At 41.1% G+C, this 23,865-nt stretch overlaps 1 protein-coding gene across 5 annotated transcripts in view; it reads right to left on the reverse strand.

Moving 5' to 3' along the window:
* The window catches only part of adprh (ADP-ribosylarginine hydrolase), a 145,102-nt gene that overhangs the window by 18,830 nt on the left and 102,407 nt on the right, over positions 1–23,865 (reverse strand). The window contains exon 5 of one of the 5 annotated variants that reach the window (XM_048179512.1): positions 868–1,607. The exons of the other annotated variants lie outside the window; for them this stretch is intronic. Coding sequence (XP_048035469.1) covers positions 1,474–1,607 — 134 coding nt within the window. The 3' untranslated portion in view covers positions 868–1,473. Of the gene's footprint in view, positions 1–867; positions 1,608–23,865 lie in introns of those variants that run through there. 5 annotated transcript variants of the gene reach the window in all.

The raw sequence follows: 23,865 nt of genomic DNA on the forward strand, positions 1-23,865 counted from the left end.
TAACTCGAACATTTAGAAAACTAGTTCTGTACCAATAGTGATATAGTGTCATAGTTCAATTTTAAATGAGTGTGAAGTTATCTTTTGCAGTGTGTTTTTAAATTTGAATTAACCTAATTATCAAACTAATAATGTAATACTATGTTGTCAGTGGCCTACAAAAATAAACTGGCCTGATTAGCTGCTTCAGGTGTGTTTGATTAGAGTTGGCAATAAACTCTGAAGCACAGTGAGTCTGCAATAAAAGGGTTAACCCTATAAAGCCCACTGTTGAAGAATTACAACATCACTTTCAACAATTTAAAAAATAAAAGGCTTGCAAATGTTTTTTCTTTTCTCTCAAGACCACATTTACATAGTTAATGGGTTCTACTCTTTGTCCTCACAATGCTATTGGATAGAATAAGTGTTTATAGGTCCGGTCATCTGGCCATGAACTCACTCTACCTGCAAACTTTGCGTCAAGCTCATCTCCTTTTTTTTTACATGACTGGATTTGTCAAGATTCAAGTAAGTAAAATTCCTTACTTTTTTTTTTTTTTGTGTTTATTACAATATCTATAACACAGATATATTTAGTTATTTTGGAAAACATTAATCAAATTTGATTTAGAGATTGTTAAGTCTATGTTGTAATTCTACAACATTGGGCTAGAGTGGTAGTCAAAATAGCCTGTGCTCCTACACATCACATAAGGACACTGCACTTCTCACATGGTCACAAATTGAATTTAAACTGTTAGATGATTCATTGTAACTAAGTTCTAAATGTGCTTTTCTGTTAAATTTGTACTTAGTTTAGTTTAGACCATAATTAAACACAGGAATATATTGTATGTGGATTTTGAAACTCCATCATCCAGAGCAGAATCTGAAACTGTTGTGAAACAATTTCACAAACAGGGATGTTTATTGATACCAGCAGAGTTAAACAGGAGTGCAGATGAGTAGAACACAAAGCAGTGATGATGAATGATGAGTAGAATAGTGATACTGTCCTTTTGTGGTTGTAGAACTGGAGTACTGGAATGATGCTGGAGGAACTTGACGAAGGAGACGGAGAACACACAGGAGGGAATTCACACGAGGAGAACTGGAGACATGTAAGTGGTTCGCTAGGAGTCCTTGAGGTAAGCATACAGGTAAGTTAGATGCAAACGAGACCGGACGAAGACTGTGTGTGAGTGTGAGTCCTTTATACTGCTGGTGATAGGCGTGCTAATGAGGTGCAGGTGTCTGTGATCAGTACTCTGGTGACTGGGTGCACTGTGATTGGCTGATGGTGGAGCCTGGCGTGTCTGTGACAGTACCCCCCCTCCCACGGCCCGCTCCTGAGGGCCAAGGACCTCGGCGTCGTGGTGGTCGTCCTCTTCCACGTGGGGCAGGTCTGTCGGGATGGTTGGTGTGGAAAGTTTGCAGTAGATTGGGGTCGAGGATGTCATTTCTGGGGACCCAAGAGCGCTTCTCGGGACCTTAGCCTTCCCAGTCCACAAGATATTCTAGAAGACCACCACGGCGCTGGGAGTCCAAGATCTCACGAACCTCGTAGGCTGTACCGTCGTCCAGGATGAGTGGAAGGGGGGATTCGGCGGCTGCCACGTCAGGCTCTGTGGAGACAGAAACAGAAGGGTGGTGAGGTTTTAAAAGTGAGACATGGAAAGTGGGGTGAATCTGATATTGTGGAGGAAGTTGAAGCTGATACATGACAGGGTTGATCTGCTTGGTGATGGTGAACGGGCCAATGAACCTGGGACTCAGCCTCATGCAGGGCTGACGCAGTCTGATGTCCCGTGTTGACAGCCAGACCTTCTGACAGCGACGAAGGTCTGCTGTAATCCTGCGTCTGTGCAGGGCTCGCTGCAGTTGGTGGTGTGCTGAGTCCCAGACCCTCTCGCTCTCTTGGAACCAGTAGTCGACTGCTGGATCGTTCGATGGTTCCCCAGTCCAGGGGAACAGTGGGGGTTGGTAACCGAGTAGAGAGTTTTGTGCGTACTCGGCCCAACCCAGATACTGGTTCCAAGAGTCCTGGTGGCCGTGACAGAAGGTACGGAGGAAGCGACCGATCTCCTGGATCTTCCTCTCTGTCTGCCCGTTCGACTGAGGATGGTAGCCGGATGAGAGACTGACGGTTACACCTAGGAGTGATAGGAAAGCCTTCCATACCCGAGAGATGAACTGAGGTCCTCTGTCTGCTACGATGTCTTCGGGAATACCATAGTATCTGAATACGTGATTAAACATGAGTTCAGCAGTTTCCATGGCGGTAGGTAGACCTCTCAGGGGGATCAGACGACATGACTTGGAGAATCGGTCTACGATTACAAGGATGCAGGTATGGCCATCGGATGCTGGTAGGTCGGTGATAAAGTCCACTCCTAGGTGTGACCAGGGTCGATCAGGACCGGGCAGAGGATTGAGCTTGCCGGCTGGAAGAGGGCGAGGGCTCTTGGAGATGGCGCACTCCCTGCAGCCCTGCACGTACCTTCTGACGTCAGCTGCCATGTTCGGCCACCAGAAGCGCTCCTTCAGCAGCGAGAGGGTTTCATTGACCCCCGGGTGGCCAGTGCCAAGTGACGTGTGGGCAGAGTGAATGAGTGGAGTGCATCGTGTCCTGGTGATGTAAAGCAAGTCTGGTGGGCAACCCGGCGGAGCATTGGAGGCATTGGAGGAGGGTAATGTCTCTTCTGACCAGGAAGAAGAGACAAATGATAACTTCACACTCATTTGAAATTGAACTATGACACTATTATCACTATTGGTACAGGACTAGTTTTCTAAATTTCGTTTGAGTTACAATTATTATTTTTACACTTAAAATTATTTTAAAAATAAATTATTTATTGATATAATTCAAATCTATTAAAATAAAATCTTTAAGTAAATTTCACATGATTATAAAAGTGGCTGTTTAAAATAAACTTGCATAAGTGAGCAGAAAAATATAGACATGTACCTTACTATTATCTGAGACTGACATTAAAATTGTCTTTGCAGGGTCTGTGATTTGGCTCTATTTATTAACTCCATCGGGTCGGCGGTCACGCCGGCGTGACCACCACGTTTTTTTCTAACCAGTGTGAAAGAGACTCAAAATACTCCGTCAATGTTGCACATACAATTAAGAGCTATACACCATTTTAATCTGTGGAATATCTTTTTTATTTGTGTACACTCAGAGTAAAAACAAAATGTTGTGCTTTTTGCAAAATAAAGAAAACTAACATGATGTGTGATCTCTCGTCTCCCTCTGAATGAAGTCCAATCTGATAGTTCTCAGAAAATGAACTGTAACTTAATGAATACTAATCACAAAAAAATGAGACTTATGTCTAAAAAAAATTGAAATGTCAGGTTTTAAATTGTGTAAGTTAAATCGAAAACAAAAATTCTATGTTTATGTAATCTGTATGAAAAGAGAGCCATGTCAGAAGTCCGTGATTCAGCTCATTATCCGCTAATGAAACCACGCCCACGGAGCCAGCGCTATTCAGAGGCAAATTCTGAGACAATGCATGCATTCACTGTCTCAATCGTGTATTTATTGTCTTGAAAAGTGTTTATCTGGATGTTAAAGCCATGGTTAGCGACCTCTAGAAGACATGCTGTTAGTTCCATCAATATTTCTCCAAATGTGCATGCTTTTAACCCCTTTGCATTCAAAGATCGGCGACGGCCTCACGTGTGACATTGTTTACATTGATCGCTTGTTTACAATACATTTTATCAAGTAAAATGATCAAGTTGTGTGAAAGATACAAGAATGCTGATTCAACCTGTACAAGCATTATACAATCAAGATAACTTTATAGTAGTTTTTTGTTATTCTGTATGACCGTAAACAATTTCCTAAGACAACAAAAGGGAGGGGCGTCCTTACCTTTTTGTGTTGTGGAACTGTAATGTTTGGCAGTATAATGGTGACATCGACGTTTTTTCCATGGGCAGAGTCCAGTACACGATTTCCATAGTAAAGATTTGTCCAAAAGCATGCAAACTGGTATAAAAATCGGTATAACTTCTATTGTTTACATCCTGAAATACGCTATTCACGGGTGCGCTGTCATGTTTATTCGACGAACTGTCCACATCTAGCGCTTTATTCAATGAAATATAACTTATCACTGTATTTAGTAGAGTGTCTGTAAATGAATGAGAACAGCCCAGAAGATGTCCGATGAAAACTGGACACATATACATGTATTAAAAAAAAGTTGACAGGCACTTTCAGTGACGTGTGATTACGCACAGGCAAACATAAGTTGGAAAAAAAGACAGCAATGGCAAACTATTGTGTTGTCATGTAACGTTAGCTTATGCAATAACGATTATGCCAATGTGTTGATTTGCATAATCTCGCATGTAATACGTTGTTGTTTAGTGTGCGTAACAATTTGCTTCCAGGAAAAATAGCGCGCGCCCGCTGTCGTGACACAAATATAAGGGACACACCTGCTGGCCACTAGCACTCGCACTGCTAGCATTCGCCAGCCATGGATCAGAGTCGTGCACAGAAGTTGTTTTCTCCTGCTGCTGCATTGGAAGAACTTACGCGAAGCAGTGATGAAGAAAATGTGGATTATTCGGAGGAGAGTGCTGTATCTAGCGTCTTGATTGCAGTCTTGGTCATTAGCTGCTGGTGTAAATGTTCAATAAGGGTAACAATAGAGTTGGTATGATGGTAAATTGCTTTGTGTAAATGATCCTTTGCATTTGAATAGAAAAATTGTAAACTGATGTAAATCTGCCATCAGGGCAACAACAGGGTGGCTATGGCTGTATGTTGCTGTATGTAAATGATCCTTGGAATTTGAATATAAAATTTAAGATTGTGTAAATGTGCCATCAGGGCAACAACAGGGTTGGTTTGGCTGTATATTGCTGTATGTAAATGATCCTTGGAATTTGAATAGACAAATTTAAGATTGTGTAAATGTGCCATCAGGCAACAAAAGGGTGGGTATGGCTGTATATTGCTGTATGTAAATGATCCTTGGATTGCATTTTTTCTAAAATTTTAAGAGGAAAAAAAAAATATACCAGATATAGTATATAAATTGTGCTTTGTCATATTGGAATGATAAAATGTATGGAAATGATCAAATAGACTTCTTATACTTCACAGTAAAAGGTGGTCACCAAGTGTCCCTTTGGCATCTCCAAGTGGCCTTTTTGGAAAGGTGCCTTGACATGCACTGAAATAAATGGTTGTAAAAAATTCATTTTTGCTTGTATCACCTTCAAATTTTAAACATATATTGATTAGACATATGGCTTTAGTTTGCTTATGTTTCCAGGCCCCTATGTATCTGCCTTTTGCATTTTTAATTTTCATAAACAATTATTATGAAAAAAAAAAAAAAAAAAAAAAAATATATATATATATATATATATCCATTGTGTTTGAGCTTTTTTTTATCTCTCTATTAGTAATTGCTAGAGTAATTCTTTCATAGTAAACTGTCAAGTGTCAGCTTTCAAATGATACCTTGGTTTTGTGTGTAGTCTGGAGGACTTGTTAGCAGCAACCATTTTATTTTGGGTATGTCATTTTTCACTACCTGGCCAAAAGTGGGGGTGACTGGTAAGGGGTTAAGCTAAAAGCCTATATGAAATGCCATAGAGGTAACATAACTGTTCAGACACTTTGCATTACAGAAATGCATTTTATTTTAAAGAATATAATAGAATACCATTATTTTAAATTGTAATAATATTTCAGTTTTGCTGTTTTTTCTGTATGTTTGATTTACACCATGATGAGCTTGAGACATGATCAACAGAGGGTTTTTTCACAGCCTACCTGAATGAAAGAGCTCATTATTTATGCAGGTCATAAGAGCTCTTTATGCAACTCTTTTGTCTTCTCAGGTGTAAATGACCCATTATTCATGATGATTCACGCCTCCATGCATACTGTGTTTCTTGACCAAAGATGTTTTAGAAAATTTAAATCTCTCTATTGTTTTATATGAACAAGCAGGCAGCATAATGTTTACCTCATTTTGAAGCAAAAACTCTAGTCTACAACCTCCAATACCTTGTCTTGTGGACAGATTTAATATATATTTTTTGGCTTTATTTCAGTGACTTAAGTTTTTTGTTTTTTCAATAACCACGCATAAACGTTATTCCTTCAAAAATACAAACATGTACAGACATGTTCCTCACATATTATTGTAGCCTAGTTTGTGCTGAATACAGTGTAATGACACTTTTTCCATTAATATGTTTATGAACAACTGAACAAAGCACAAATGTCAGGGCATGTCAAAACTTCTCCAGGGCCCCAAAAAACCCCAGACCCCTGAGGATTAATTTTATTTTTTTATCTTATACCATACATACTGAAATTAAATGAAAGCATGCTTTTGCTGCATAAGATTGCACAAACAACAGCTCAGGGAGGTCAAAAAACACATGAAGAGAATTGCGATTATACAACATCAGCAATCACAGACATTTGCATTATGGTGTGGGGGGGGGGGGGTGGTGTCTGTTTGTGGGTCTCTGTGTCACTGTCTGTGTATGTCTCTCTCTCTCTCTCTCTCTCTCTCTCTCTCTGTGTCTCTCTTTCAATCCTTTTATTGATGAACTTTTAAAAATTTTGAACTGCAAATGATAACTTCAAACTCATTTGAAATTGAATCATGACACTATATTACTATTTGGACAGGACTAGTTTTCTATATGTTGTTTGAGTTACAATTATTTATTTTTTTACAATAACAGTAAGAATTTTTTAATCATTTATTAATATAATTAAAATTTATTAAAAACAGTAAAAACAGTTTCAGTAAATTTCATGATTATAAAAGCGGCTGTTTAAAATAAACTTGCATAAGTGAGCAGAAAAATCTAGACATGTACCTTGCTATTACCTGAGACTGACATTAAAATTGTCTTTGCAGGTTCTGAGATTTGGCTCTATTAATTTTTTTTTTTATATTTTATTTTTTCATCTTATACCACACATATTGCAATTAAATGAACGTATGCTTTTGGTGAATAAGATTGGTGCACAAACAACAGCTCATTATTATTATAGGATTAGATTTCTCGGAGCACTGTGGAGTTTGCACAAATAATAGTATATAATTTCTTCTAGAATTTTTATAGGGGTTGTCTGAAAAACACAGACATTTCAGATTAGGATGATATTCTGCACTCATTTGAAATTGATTTACGACATTCTATGACATGAAAGTCATCTCAATTTAAACAATCTCATGGATATGGCTGTTGTGGTTTGTGATCATAGGAGCATCAGCTGCTGCAGTAAATGTGGTTTGAAATTGACAAAGTCCTTTTATGTTTAACTGTTTTAAATGCCCAATGCCTGCCGTGCACAGTTCCTCTGAAGCCACCGGGGTGGCGGTGCCTCCGGGCTTTGGCCTGTCATCGCTGCTCGCAGCTATATTTAGGGCCAAAGCCCTAAGGGCTGAAGGCCCTTTTGTTTTCACCTATTGTATCCATTGGCGTTCTTTTTATTATTATTCTGCTTTTTCTTCTTCCACTCTTGAAGTCTATGGCAGCCCATAGAACCGCTTGTTCTTATTCTTTTTTTCTTCTGATTCCTTGGATCAAGCCGAATCGATTGCACCCTATGACGTCATTTTCCGTCATGAAAATGTTTCCGCCATTTTGAATTTTCTGAAAAACCTACTTTTTCAAACTCCTCCTAGGCCATTACTCCGATTTTCTCGAAAATTGAACCGGATCATCTTCAGACCATGCCAACAAAAAGTTATGGAATTCAAGTCGATTCCTCGAAAAACACGCAAACAAATTTTACATAGCGCTTGCGAAAATGCATGTAAGGCTGTATCTCCGCAACGCTTTATCATATTCAGACCAAACTTGGTACATGACATCACAAGCATGACCTGAGGCATCATGCATTGTTTCGGCGCAGCGCCACCTACTGGAGTGGAGATATGAAAAATGGTTATTTTTGCTTATAACTTCTGATGGGTTTGACCAAAAATCATAAATTTGTTCTCGTTAGATTCGGGGCATCATGTCAAGTCAAATGATATCCAATTTTCCCATATCGGCTATTTTGGCCGTCAGCCATTTTGAATTTTGTGCTAAAACACTGTATTTTACGAACGCATTAACATATCGATAAGAAACTTGGTATGGGTCATCAGGACAATGCCCCGAAGGAGCCTGAGAGGTTTCGGACCAGCGCCACCTTGTGGTCAACAGTTATAACAAAATTTACAAAAATGCTAATAACTTCTGATTATATAAACCGATTGTAATGAAACTGATCTCAGTTGATTCCTTGGGTCATGCTGAGAACACAGATATCAAATTTGTCATAGTCGGCTGAACTTCCTGTCCGCCATATTGTTTTTCTTTAAAAACTTACTTTTTCGAACTCCTCTTAGACCATTGCTCCGTTTTTCACCAAAATCGAACCGTATCGTCATCAGACCATGCCGACAAAAAGTTATGGATTTCAAGTCGATATGTCAAACCGTTTTCGTATAACGGAGCAATGAATTTGAGGCATGATGCAAAACACACTCTTGAAGCTGTATCTCTGCAATGCTTTGACATATTGACACCAAACTTTGCGGTTGTCATTGTCAACTCACTCTGACTATACCGCATGAATTTGGTCACAGCACCACCTATTGGTCGAAAGTGATAAACCAGTAAATCTTTATTATTGACTGTATGTCAATAATACTGTTATGTGATTTTTCAGCTCTTTTGACTAAAATGATCCTAATAGGTCTTTAATTGCTCACTGTTGCAGTTGATCTGATGCTCACGGCCATGTTGGCTGGCTTGTTGTGCCGCTTTTGTGTTTGGCCCCATAATTGCTGCTTGCAGCTATATTTATTATTATTATTAGGGGCCAAGCACCGAAGGTGCTTAGGCACCTATTGTTATTGTTGGCGTTCCGTACGCTTATTAGGGGCCAAGCACCGAAGGTGCTTAGGCACCTATTGTTATTGTTGGCGTTCCGTACGCTTATTATTATTCTTCCGCTTCTTCTTCCGCTCTTGAAGTCTATGGCAGCCCATAGAACCGCTTGCGGGAAAGTTGTGAAATTTGGCACACAGTTAGAGGACAGTCTGACCTTTGTCCATAGCAAATTTGGAGTCTCTAACTCAATCCCTCTAGCGCCACCAGCTGTCCAAAGTTGCACTTATGTTTATGTTAATAACTTTTGAACCATAAGGGCTAGAAACAAAATTCTTTTTTCCTCTGATTCCTTGGGTCAAGCCGATTCGAATGTACCCTATGACGTCATTTTCCGTCATGAAAAATTTTCAGCCATTTTGAATTTTCTGAAAAACCTACTTTTTCGAACTCCTCCTAGGCCGTTACTCTGATTTTCACAAAAATTGAACCAGATCATCTTCAGACCATGCTGACAAAAAGTTATGGAATTCAAGTCGATTGCTCAAACCGTTTTCGAAAAACACACGAACGAATTGTACGTAGCGCTTGCGAAAATAGAAGTAAGGCTGTATCTCTGTAACACTTTATCATATTCAGACCAAACTTGGTACATGTCATGACAAGCATGACCTGAGGCACCATGCAGTGTTTCGGCGCAGCGCCACCTACTGATGCGGAGATATGAAAAATGGCTATTTTTGCTTATAACTTCTGATGAGTTTGTCTAAAAATCATAAATTTGGTCTCGTTGGATTCGGGGAATCATGCCGAGTCGAATGATATCCAATTTTCCCACTTCGGCCATTTGGGCTGTCGGCCATTTTGAATTTTGTGCTAAAATGCTGTATTTTACGAACGCATTAGCGTATCATTACAAAACTTGGTATGGGTCATCAGCACAATGCCCTGAAGGAGCCTGAGAAGTTTCGGACCAGCGCCACCTTGTGGTCAAAAGTTATAACAAAATGTACAAAAATGTTAATAACTTTTGACTGTATTCACCAATTGTAATGAAACTGGTCTCAGTAGATTCCTTGGGTCATGCTGAGAACATAGATATCAAATTTGCCATAGTCAGCTAAACTTCCTGTCCGCCATATTGTTTTTCTTTAAAAACCTACTTTTTCGAACTCCTCCTAGACCGTTGCTCCGATTTTCACCAAAATTGAACCGTATCATCTTCAGACCACGCCGACAAAAAGTTATGGATTTCAAGTCGATAAGTCAAACCGTTTTCGTATGCCAGAGCAAAGAATTTGAGGCATGATGCAAAAACGACTCTTGAAGCTGTATCTCTGCAATGCTTTATCATATTCAGACCAAACTTGGTAAGTGTCATCACAAGCATGACCTGAGGCATCACACAGTGTTTCGGCGCAGCGCCACCTACTGGAGGGGAAATATGAAAAATGGCTATTTTTGCTTGTAACTTCTGATGGGTTTGACAAAAATTCATAAATTTGGTATGGGTCATCAGGACAATGCCCTGACGGAGCCTGAGAAGTTTTGGACCAGCGCCACCTTGTGGTCAAAAGTTATAACAAAATTGACAAAAATGCTAATAACTTTTTTTTCTAATTGCACACTGCTGTTGTTGGTCTGATGCTCCCAGCCATGTTGGCTGGCTTCTTGTGCCGTTTTTGTGCTTGGCCCCGTAATTGCTGCTTGCAGCTATATTTATTATTCTTCTTCTTCCGCTCTTGAAGTCTATGGCAGCCCATAGAACCGTATGGTAAAAAGTTGTGAAATTTGGCACACAGTTAGAGGACAGTCTGAACTGTGTCCATAGCAAATTTGGAGTCTCTAATTCAATGCCTCTAGCGCCACCAGCTGTCCAAATTTGCACTTATGTTTATGTTAATAACTTTTGAACCATAAGGGCTAGAAACAAAATTATTTTTTCCTCTGATTCGTTGGGTCAAGCCGAATCGAATGCACCCTATGACGTCATTTTCCGTCATGAAAAATTTTCCGCCATTTTGAATTTTCTGAAAAACGTACTTTTTCAAACTCCTCCTAGGCCGTTACTCCGATTTTCATGAAAATTGAATCAGATCATCTTCAGACCATGCTGAGAAAAAGTTATGGAATTCAAGTCGATTCCTCAAACTGTTTTCGAAAAACTCGCAAACGAATTGTACGTAGTGCTTGCGAAAACAGAAGTAAGGCTGTATCTCCGCAATGCTTTATCGTATTCAGACCAAACTTGGTACATGGCATCACAAGCATGACCTGAGGTACCATGCAGTGTTTCGGCGCAGCACCACCTACTGGTGCGGAAATATGAAAAATGGATATTTTTGCTTATAAATTCTGCTGGGTTTGTCCAAAAATCATAAATTTGGTCTCGTTGGATTCGGGGCATCATGCCGAGTCGAATGATAACCATTATTACCATATCAGCAATTTTGGCCATCGGACATTTTGAATTTTGTGCTAAAATGCTGTATTTTACGAACGCATTAGCGTATCTTTACAAAACTCGGTATGGGTCATCAGCACAATGCCCTGAAGGAGCCTGAGAAGATTCGGACCAGCTCCACCTTGTGGCCAAAAGTTATAACAAAATGTACAAAAATGTTAATAACTTTTGACTGTATTCACCAATTGTAATGAAACTGGTCTCAGTTGATTCCTTGGGCCATGCTGAGAACACAGATATCAAATTTGCCATAGTCAGTTGAACTTCCTGTCTGCCATATTGTTTTTCTTTAAAAACCTACTTTTTCGAACTCTTCCTAGACCGTTGCTCCGATTTTCACCAAAATTGAACTGTGTCATCTTCAGACCATGCCGACAAAAAGTTATGGATTTCAAGTCGATATGTCAAACGGTTTTCGTATACCAGAGCAAAGAATTTGAGGCATGATGCAAAAACGACTCTTGAAGCTGTATCTCTTCAGTGCTTTGACATATTGACACCAAACTTTGCAAGTGTCATTGTCACCTCACTCTGAGCATACCACAACAATTTGGACACAGCGCCACCTATTGGTAGGAAAGTGATGAACCAGTAAATCCTCATTTTTGATCATTTTTCAGCTCTTTTACCTAAAATGATCTTAATAAGTCTTTAATTGCTCACTGCTGCAGTTAGCCTGATGCTCCCAGTCGTGTTGGCTTGCTTCTTGTGCCGTTTTTGTGCTTGGCCCCGTAATTGCTGCTTGCAGCTATATTTATTATTGTTATTATTATTTTAGGTTTTTGGGGTTTTTGGGGCCCTTAACATGCTCGAAAACTCATGAAACTTTGCACATACATTGGAACCCACGGCCATCAGTGCCGGGCAGAAGCTGGTACCCGGGCGTGGCAGGGGGGCTCGACAGTGCCCCCTTGAACGGGTTCCGAAATCATGGTCTATATATCAAACACGCTTGCACATATAAGTATAAAACTCGGTACACATATAGACCTCATCGGGCCGAACAACTTTCGTACTCTAAGTTATACGTCACCTCAACAGGAAGTCAGCTATTACGGGTTGTTTGAAAAACGCATGCTCTGGAATTTGATATACTGTTGGTAGCGATATAACTTTGACTCACAATAGTCACATCCATGTTAAAGTTTCATAAAGATCAATCAATCTATGCAGAAGTTATAACACATCTTGATATTTTAAATATTGTTGCCATGGCAACACGTCAAACTTTAATAATATTCTTGAGTGTTTTTGAGGCTCTTAACATGCTTCAAATTGCATGAAACTCGACACATACATCAATATTGTCAACCAGTAGACATGGACAAAGCCATAGAAATGGGCGTGGTGGAGGGGCTCAGTAGCGCCACCTTTTGACAAAAGTGGGGGGGGGGTAGTTTTTCCTACAGTCACCAAACTCAGTAGACATATTGTTCTCATCAAGCCGGACAATTTTCCAATTTACATTCATTAGCTCCGACCAACAGGAAGTCAGCTATTTTGGTTTGAATGTTAATTTTTTGAAAAAACAGGCTATGAATTTTATACTACTACTCCAACAGGGTTTATACAATTTACACCAAACTTTTTTAACTTGGTGCTAATACATTGAAGTTGTTTAATTGCAAATGGATTTTGGATATCTCAAATGGTTTGGCCGTGGCTAGGCAACAAATTTATAGCAAGAAAAGGGAAACAAAGTGTTATAACTTCTGCATACATTAATTGATTTTGATGAATCTTCGGCTGTGTCTTCATTGTACAAGGCTGATCACATAGATGTGACTATTGTGAGTCAAAGTTATAGCGCCACCAACTGGCAGCAGGAAATGTGTTACTTTCAGCATGCTTTGAGATCACCATCTTATTTTTACCCTATTTGCTTCAAACTTCATTTAAATAATGTCAAGACATGGCAGATGTAGACCTTTGAAAAGAATTGTGATATCTCAAACACAGTTGCCTTCACAACGCATCAAACTTTAATATTCGTTTTGAATGCTTTTGAGACTCTTAGCATGCTTCAAATTGTTTGAAACTCCACACACACATTAGGATTGTTAGCCAGTAGACATGGGCAAAGCCTTAGAAATGGGCAGGGAGGAGGGGCTCTATAGCGCCACCTTATAGTGCAGTAAATGTGGTGTGAATTTGACATAGTCCTTTTATGCTTAACTGTTTTAAATGCCCATTGCCCGCTGTGCACAGTTGCCCTGAGGCCACCGGCGGTGGCTTTGGCCCGTCATCGCTGCTCGCAGCTATATTTATTATTATTATTATTATTATTATTAGAGCCAAAGCCCTGTAAAGGGCTGAAGGCCCTTTTGTTTTCTTTAGGATTATTATTAGGGCCAAAGCCCAAGGGGCTGAAGGCCTTATTGTTTTCTTTAGGATTATTATTAGGGCCAAAGCCCAAGGGGCTGAAGGCCCTATTGTTTTCTTTAGGATTCTTATTATTATTATTAGGGCCAAAGCCCTGTAAGGGGCTGAAGGCCCTATTGTTTTCTTTAGGATTATTAGGGCCAAAGCCCTGTAAGGGGCTGAAGGCCCTATTGTTTTCTTTAGGATTATTATTATTTTTTTTTTTTCCAAGTTTTTGGGGTTTTTGGGGCCCTTAGCATGCTCAAAAACTCTTGAAATTTTGCACACGGGTTAGAACCCGCGGCCTTTACAGCCGGAGAAAAGCTGGTACCCGGGCGTGGCAGAGGGGCTCGACAGCGCCCCCTTGAATTGAGTCAGAAAACATGGTCTATATATCAAACACGCTTGCACATACAAGTATAAAACTCGGTACACATATAGACTTTATCGGGCCGAACAACTTTCATACTCTAAGTTATACGTCACCTCAACAGGAAGTCAGCTATTATGGGTTGTTTGAAAAACGCATGCTCTGGAATTTGATATACTCCTCCTAGGCAATTAATCCGATCACCACCAAACTCGGTCAGCATGAAGTCAAGACATTGATGATGAAAAATTGCCAGCGGATTTTTGATATCTCGAACGGTTTGGCCGTGGCGAGGCAACGAATTTATGGCGAGAAAAGGGAAACAGGAAATGTGTTATAACTTCTGCATACATTGGTTGATCTTTATGAAACTTCACGAGTGTGTTGGTTGTAATAGTCCGATCACATGGATGTGACTATTGTGAGTCAAAGTTATACTGCCACCAACTGGCAGCAGGAAGCGTGTCACTTTCAAAATGCTTTGAGATCACCATCTTATTTTTATCCGATTTGCTTCAAGCTTCACCACAATAATGTCAAAACATGGCAGATGTAGACCTTTGAAAAGAATTGTTATATCTCAAAAATAGTTGCCTTGGCAACACGTCAAACTTTTATAATATTCTTGGGCGTTTTTGAAGCCGTTAACATGCTTCAAATTGGATGAAACTCGACACACATATCATTATTGTCATACAGTAGATATGGACAAAGCCTTAGAAACGGCGGGGAGCAGGGGCTCTGCAGCGCCACCTTTTGACAAAAGTGGGGGGTTTTGTTTAACCTACAGTCACCAAACTCTGTACACTTATTGTTCTCATTAAACTGGACAACTTTCTCATTTACAGTCATTAGCTCTGACCAACAGGAAGTCAGATATTTTGGTTTAAATGTGGATTTTTCAAACATTCTTACGCACACACTTAAGCTCTCTTAGACGTAGGGTCTCAGTCCCCCTACCCCCTCCCTCTGTGTGTGTGTGTGTGTGTGTGTGTTTGAGTGAAAGTGAGAGAGAGAGTTTTACAGCCTCACTGTGCTTAAGAGTTTATTCTCAACCCTTACTCAAACACATCTGAAGCAGCTAATCAGGCCAGTTCATCTGTAGGCCACTGACAACATATTATTACATTATTAGTTTGATAATTAGGGTTAATTCAAATATAAAAACACACTGCAAAAGCATGCTTTTGGTGCATAAGATTGGGGCACAAACAACAGCTCAGGGAGGTCAAAAACATAAACTGTCAATTTTTTTTTCATGTTTTATTTTCAGACATCATGAGAATTACATAACGCTTGGTATTGTAATATAACATGTTATAACAAAAATATCTATGGCAAGAGCTCTTTTCAGCAGCTGCTTTCTATCCTCCAGAACATTTTATTTTGTCTCTTTGCATACTGCTGTAATAGTATGAAAAAGGACAGCATATACTGCACATTTGTGGTCTGTTCTTTCTATATAATTTACAATACATCCCATTAATAATTCACTGGAATGCACAAAGAATCTCCTCAAAGCCTCACGTCTCTTTCCAGGTTTGTTTCACAGGTAAATACAATTTATTAAAATGGAAATCACTTTGAAATAGTATCACACAATGCTGAAGTTCATGAACATTTTTATTAAGGCAACGTATTACATAATGCATATATATCACTATAGCATATGTTCACTCACTTTTAAATGTCCATTTATTGTTCGTTGGTTGAAGGGTGAGTAGAATAATGTCATCTCATTGTACCCAGTTTAAAAATAAAATGCATTACTGCGTTCATAGTGTCTATCACTGACTGTTTACAGCTTAACGTAAATTACTCCCATAATTCGTGCAAAGCATCATGGGGCGTTGGAATAAGGTGGATACAACATCAGCAATCACAGACATTCGCATTAAGGCTAAATTAGATTTCTCAGAACACGGTGAAGTTTGCACAAATAACAGTATGTAATTGTTACGAATGGAGACTCAGGCAGGAGATTCAAGTGCAGCTTTATTAAAAGGTGTAAGCGTGGTCGTACAGGCAGGGTAAATCAGGAGCAAACAGGAACAGCAATGGACAGGCAGAGTCGTGGTCAAGGTACAGGCAGTGGATCGAGGCAGGTAGATATCACTCACGGGTCGGTGTACAAAGCAAGGGTCAGGACAGGCAGCAACGGGTCAATAAACAGGAAACAGGCAGGATCGGTAACAATAAACAGGCAGGCAATAAACACAGGGAAACGCTCGGAAATGTCACACAGGGTAAACAAGACTTCGCGATTAGATGGTGTGAGTGAGAGTCCTTTTATAGTCCAGGTAACAAGCTGCAGCTGGGTGTGGTGATTAGTGAGGAGTGTGTGCATGGCTGTATGTGGCGATAGGTGATTGGTGTGGAGTGAACATGTGACTGACAGGGAGAATTGTGGGAAGTGTAGTCCGGGGAGTGACAGGAACAGACGGTGATCGTTACATAACGCCCCCCTTCCGGAAGGCGCGTCCTCGCGACGTAAAAGGCACGAATAGGGAGGGAGGGTGGGTGCATTGGAGCTATAGCGGGACCATGGTCTCCAATGCAGGCTCCAGGGTAGCCACGGTGGATCAGGCGCCACGGGTAACCATGGCGGGTCAGGTGCTACGGGCAGCCAGTGCAGGTCAGGAGTGCCATAACTCCACGGCGGGTCAGGTGGCTCGGGCAGCCACAGCAGGTCAGGTGGTTCGGGCAACCACGGCAGGTCAGGCGGGTCAGGTGGCTCGGGCAGCCACGGCAGATCAGGTGGTTTGGGTAACCACGGCAGGTCAGGTGGTTTGGGTAACCACGGTAGGTCAGGTGGTTTGGGTAACCACGGCAGGTCAGGTGGTTTGGGTAACCACGGCAGGTCAGGCGGCTTGGGCAGCCACGGCCGGTCAGAGTCCATGGGTGACCCCAGCGGGTCAGAGTCCATACATGGCCCTAGTGGCCTACAGTCCATGAATGGCCATGACAGCAGTGGCTGGGCAGGGTCCCCACCCCCCAGCTCCCCACCCCTAGGTATACTGCCCCCCCCCAAAAAGTTCTTGGGGAAATCAAGGGAGGCATTGGCGGGTTCATGGGCAAGGAGCTCGGGTGGCGCCAGTAGGGCAGATGGCCTGAGCGGCAGCGGTAGAGCAAATGGTCCAGGCGGTGGTGGCAGGGCCGACCAAGGCTGCTCTGTGGCCGTATCAAGGAGAGCGGGCAGTTCGGTGACGGCCTCCATGGCCGTATCAGGGAGAGCAGATAGCTCTGGGACGGCAGCGGGCTCGGGCTGCTCCGGGACTGCAGCGGGCTCGGGCTGCTCCGGGACTGCGGCGGGCTCGGGCTGCTCCGGGACTGCAGCGGGCTCGGGCTGCTCCGGGACTGCGGCGGGCTCGGGCTGCTCCGGGACTGCGGCGGGCTCTCAACGCTGCTTGCAGCTTTAATTAGGGCCCAAGCGAAAATTCGCGCAGGGCCCTCTTGTTCTTCTAAGGATTATTATTATTTTTAGGGCCCAAGCGAAAATTCGCGCAGGGCCCTCTTGTTTTTCTAAGGATTATTATTATTTTTTTTTTTTTTTTTTTTTTTTTTTTTTTTTTTTTTCCGTCTTCCGGGGCTTTTTGGGGGCCTTAACATGCTCAAAAACTCTTGAAAATTGGCACACACATTGGAATCCGCGGCCATTAGGACGCCGGAGAGGCTGGTACCCGGGCGTGGCAGGGGGCTCGACAGCGCCCCCTTGAAAAAGGTCTGAAAATTTGGTCCATATATTAAACACGCTTGCACGTATTAGTATGAAACTCAGTACACATATAGACCTCATCGGGCCGAACAACTTTCGTGCTCTAAGTTAAACACCACGCCAACAGGAAGTCAGCTATTAAGGGTTGTTTGAAAAACGCATGCTCTGGAATTTGATATACTCCTCCTAGACGATTAATCCGATCGCCACCAAACTCGGTCAGCATGAAGTCAAGACACTGATGATTAAAAATTGCCAGGGGATTTTTGATATCTCGAACGGTTTGGCCGTGGCGAGGCAACGAATTTATGGCGAGAAAAAGGAAACAGGAAATGTGTTATAACGTCTGCATACATATATTGATCTTTATGAAACTTCACGAGTGTGTTCGTTATAGGAGTCTGATCACATGGATGTGACTATTGTGAGTCAAAGTTATAGCGCCACCAACTGGCAGCAGGAAGTGTATCACTTTTTGAAATGTTTTGAGATCACCCTCTTATTTTTACCTGATTTGCTTCAAACTTCATCAGTGTAATGTCAATACACAGCAGATGTAGACCTATGACAGGATTTTTGATATTTGAAATATTGTTGCCATGGCAACAGGTCAAACTGTAATAATATTCTTGAGTGTTTTTGAGGCTCTTAACATGCTTCAAATTGCATGAAACTCGACACACACATCAATATTGTCAACCAGTAGACATGGACAAAGCCATAGAAATGGGCGTGGTGGAGGGGCTCAGTAGCGCCACCTTTTGACAAAAGTGGGGGGGTTAGTTTTTCCTACAATCACCAAACTCGGTACACATATTGTTCTCATCAAGCCGGACAATTTTCTAATTTACATTCATTAGCTCCGACCAACAGGAAGTCAGCTATTTTGGTTTGAATGTTAATTTTTTGAAAAAACAGGCTATGAATTTTATACTACTGCTCCTACAGGGTTTATCCAATTTACACCAAACTTTTTTTAACTTGTTGCTAACACATTGAAGTTGTTTAATTGCAAACGGATTTTGGATATCTCAAACGGTTTGGCCGTGGCGAGGCAACGAATTTATGGCAAGAAAAGGGAAACAAAGTGTTATAACTTCTGCATACATTAATTGATTTTGATGAAACTTCGGCTTAGTCTTCGTTGTACAAGGCTGATCACATGGATGTGACTATTGTGATTCAAAGTAATAGCGCCACCAACTGGAAGCAGAAAATGTGTCACTTTCAGCATACATTGAGATCACCCTCTTATTTTTACCTGATTTGCTTCAAAATTCATCAGAATAATGTTAAAACTTGGCACATGTAATCCTTTGAAAATGGGCAGGGAGGAGGGGCTCTATAGTGGCACCTTGTAGTGCAGTAAATGTGGAGTGAATTTGACATAGTCCTTTGATGTTTAACCGTTTTAAGTGCCTATTGCCCGCTGTGCACAGTTGCCCTGAAGCCACCGGGGTGGCGGTGCCACCGGGCTTGGGCCCGCCATCGCTGCTCGTTTTTTTTTTTTTTTTTATTTTTTTTTTTCCGTCTTCCGGGGCTTTTTGGGGGCCTTAACATGCTCAAAAACTCTTGAAAATTGGCACACACATTGGAATCCGCGGCCATTAGGACGCCGCAGAGGCTGGTACCCGGGCGTGGCAGGGGGGCTTGACAGCGCCCCCTTGAAAAAAATCTGAAAATTTGGTCCATATATTAAACACGCTTGCGCGTATTAGTATGAAACTCGGTACACATATAGACCTCATCGGGCCGAACAACTTTCGTGCTCTAAGTTAAACGCCACGCCAACAGGAAGTCAGCTATTAAGGGTTGTTTGAAAAACGCATGCTCTGGAATTTGATATACTCCTCCTAGACGATTAATCCGATCGCCACCAATCACGGTCAGCATGAAGTCAAGACACTGATGATTAAAAATTGCCAGGGGATTTTTGATATCTCGAACGGTTTGGCCGTGGCGAGGCAACAAATTTATGGCGAGAAAAAGGAAACAGGAAATGTGTTATAACGTCTGCATACATATATTGATCTTTATGAAACTTCACGAGTGTGTTGGTTGTAGTAGTCTGATCACATGGATGTGACTATTGTGAGTCAAAGTTATAGCGCCACCAACTGGCAGCAGGAAGTGTATCACTTTTTGAAATGCTTTGAGATCACCCTCTTATTTTTACCTGATTTGCTTCAAACTTCATCAGTGTAATGTCAATACACAGCAGATGTAGACCTATGACAGGATTTTTGATATTTGTAATATTGTTGCCATGGCAACAGGTCAAACTGTAATAATATTCTTGAGTGTTTTTGAGGCTCTTAACATGCTTCAAATTGCATGAAACTCGACACACACATCAATATTGTCAACCAGTAGACATGGACAAAGCCATAGAAATGGGCGTGGTGGAGGGGCTCAGTAGCGCCACCTTTTGACAAAAGTGGGGGGGTTAGTTTTCCTAGAGTCACCAAACTCGGTACACATATTGTTCTCATCAAGCCGGACAATTTTCTAATTTACATTCATTAGCTCCGACTAACAGGAAGTCAGCTATTTTGGTTTGAATGTTAATTTTTTGAAAAAACAGGCTATGAATTTTATACTACTACTCCTACAGGGTTTATCCAATTTACACCAAGCTTTTTTTAACTTGTTGCTAACACATTGAAGTTGTTTAATTGCAAACGGATTTTGGATATCTCAAACGGTTTGGCCGTGGCGAGGCAACGAATTTATGGCAAGAAAAGGGAAACAAAGTGTTATAACTTCTGCATACATTAATTGATTTTGATGAAACTTCGGCTTAGTCTTCGTTGTACAAGGCTGATCACATGGATGTGACTATTGTGATTCAAAGTCATAGCGCCACCAACTGGAAGCAGAAAATGTGTCACTTTCAGCATACATTGAGATCACCCTCTTATTTTTACCTGATTTGCTTCAAAATTCATCAGAATAATGTTAAAACTTGGCACATGTAATCCTTTGAAAATGGGCAGGGAGGAGGGGCTCTATAGTGGCACCTTGTAGTGCAGTAAATGTGGAGTGAATTTGACATAGTCCTTTGATGTTTAACCGTTTTAAGTGCCTATTGCCCGCTGTGCACAGTTGCCCTGAAGCCACCGGGCTTGGGCCCGCCATCGCTGCTCGCAGCTATATTTCTTCTTCTTCTTCTTCTTCTTCTCCAAAGTAAATCGCATTTTAGAGGGCCTAAACGTGCTCGAAAACTCATGAAACTTTGCACACGCGTCAGAAGTGGTGAAAATTTACGTCTGTTATGGGTTTCGGAATTGGGCGTGGCAAAATGGCTCGATAGCGCCATCTAACGTACAGCCCCGCTCGCTACATAACACTAGGGGTTTGAAATTCGGTACACACATTTATTAGCCCAGTACCTACAAAAAATTCTCTTGGAGCGAAATCCGAAACCAAACAGGAAGTCAGATATTTTGAATTAATTCACCGTTTTTTGCATTTTCCAGACGTTGTACTTTAACGAACTCCTCCTAGAGATTTAATCAGATCAATGTCATTTTTGGTCAGTCTAATCTAAAGGCCTTTGTGACGTTAAATTGCGAAGATCTAGAGTTTTCACTGAAGGGCGTGTCCGTGGCGGCCTGACAAAGTTTGATGTTTTCGCCATGAAACAGGAAGTTGTTGTAACTCTGACAAACAATGTCCGATCTGCCCCAAACTTCACATGTTTTATTAGAGTCCTGACCTGAAGACATCTTCATAACAATATTCAGTTACAGTCATAGCACCACCTGCAGGCAACAGGAAATGACATGTTTTACACTGTGATTAACTCCTCATGGAGATTTAACCAGATCAACATCATATGTTGTCAGTCTAATCTTAAGACCTTAGCGATGATAAATATCAAAGATCTTGAGTTTTCGCTGAAGGGCGTGTCCGTGGCGGCCTGACAAAGTCTGATGTTTCGCCATGAAAGAGGAAACTGTTGTAACTCAGGCATACTATGTCCGATCTGCTCCAAACTTCACATGTGTGATAAGAGTCCTAGCCTAAAGACGTCTATATGATAATATTCAGTTAGTCATAGCGCCACCTGCTGGCAACAGGAAGTGGCATGCTTTATACTGTAATTCACTACCAGATTCACATTTCCTCATGCCACGAAGTACCAGACATGCTAGAAACACGTTAAATCATGCAACACTTGGCTGAGTGCTAATGTATGCGATTAACGCCACGAAAGAAACAGGAAGTTGTTGTAACTCAGGCATACAATGTCCGATCTGCTTCAAACTTCACGTGTTCAATGATATTCCTGGCCTGAAGACATCAACATGGCAAAATTCAGTTACGGTAAAAGCGCCACCTGTTGGCCACAGGAAGTGTGGCATTTCGAAATGACTTTGGCATAATTCTCCTGTATTCACTCACTTAAATGCATGACGCCCACTGTTCACTGTTTTCCTGAGGCCAACGGGTGGCGGTGAGCCCGGGTGCGAGGGCCCTCTCAACGCTGCTTGCAGCTTTAATTATTATTATTATTATTATTATTTTTTTTTTTAGGTTTTGGGGTTTTTTGGGGCCCTTAACATGCTCAAAAACTCTTGAAATTTTTCACACGGGTCAGAACCCGCGGCCATTACAGCCAGACAGAAGCTGGTACCTGGGCGTGGCAGGGGGGCTCGACAGCGCCCCCTTGAATGGGGTCCGAAAACATGGTCCATATATCAAACACGCTTGCACATACAAGTATAAAACTCAGTACACATATAGACCTCATCGGGCCGAACAACTTTCGTACTCTAAGTTATACGTCACCTCAACAGGAAGTCAGCTATTACGGGTTGTTTGAAAAACGCATGCTCTGGAATTTGATATACTCCTCCTAGACGATTAATCCGATCGCCACCAAACTCGGTCAGCATGAAGTCAAGACACTGATGATGAAAAATTGCCAGCGGATTTTTGATATCTCGACGGTTTGGCCGTGGCGAGGCAACAAATTTATGGCGAGAAAAGGGAAACAGGAAGTGTGTTATAACTTCTGCATACATTGATTGATCTTTATGAAACTTCACGAGTGTGTTGGTTGTAGTAGTCCGATCACATGGATGTGACTATTGTGAGTCAAAGTTATAGCGCCACCAACTGATAGCAAGAAGTGTGTCACTTTCAAAATGCTTTGAGATCACCATCTTATTTTTATCCGATTTGCTTCAAACTTCACCAGAATAATGTCAAGACATGGTGAATGTAGACCTTTGAAAAGAATAGTGATATCACAAACACTGTTGCCATGGCAACGCATCAAACTTTAATATTAGTTTTGGAAGCTTTTGAGACTCTTAACATGCTTCAAATTGCATGAAACTCAATGCACACATCAGAGATATCAACCAGCAGACATGGGCAAAACCGTAGAAACGGGCGGGGAGCAGGGCCTCTATAGCGCCACCTTTTGACAAAAGTGGGGGGGGTTAGTTTAACCTACAGTAACCAAACTTGGTACACTTATTGTTCTCATTAAGCCGGATAATTTTCAAATTTACAGTCGTTAGCTCCGACCAACAGGAAGTCTGCTATTTTGGTTTGAATGTGGATTTTTTGACTAAACAGGCTCTGAATTTTAAACTACTACTTCTAGGGAGTTTATTCAATTCAGACCAAACATTTTTTACATGTTGCTAAGACATTGAAGATGTTAAATTGAAAACGGATAATGGATATCTCGAACCGCCTTGCCATGGTAATAGATTGAAGTAATGTAAAAAAAAGTAAACGGAATGACTCATATTCTCTATTAAAAAAAAAAAACACTATACACAATTAATTTATATATAGAATAATATAGATGTTTGAAATAAACACATTTTATTCATTTTCTTCCAATTCAAAAAGCATGTGTAATTAAAAATAGGCAGATTAATCCATTTTTCAATCAAATATAATTAATGTCATACATAGAGTAACAACTAGAGGGCAGCATATACCTATTTGTAAAACAGGGTTGGATAAGTCAAACATATATAATCATTTTTATATATATAGAACAAATAATTTGTTTTAATTATACTGTTTGTGCAGGTATATTTAAAAAATTAT

The sequence above is a fragment of the Megalobrama amblycephala genome, unplaced genomic scaffold (assembly GCF_018812025.1).
Source record: "Megalobrama amblycephala isolate DHTTF-2021 unplaced genomic scaffold, ASM1881202v1 scaffold201, whole genome shotgun sequence".
NCBI classification, from domain to species: Eukaryota; Metazoa; Chordata; class Actinopteri; order Cypriniformes; family Xenocyprididae; genus Megalobrama; species Megalobrama amblycephala.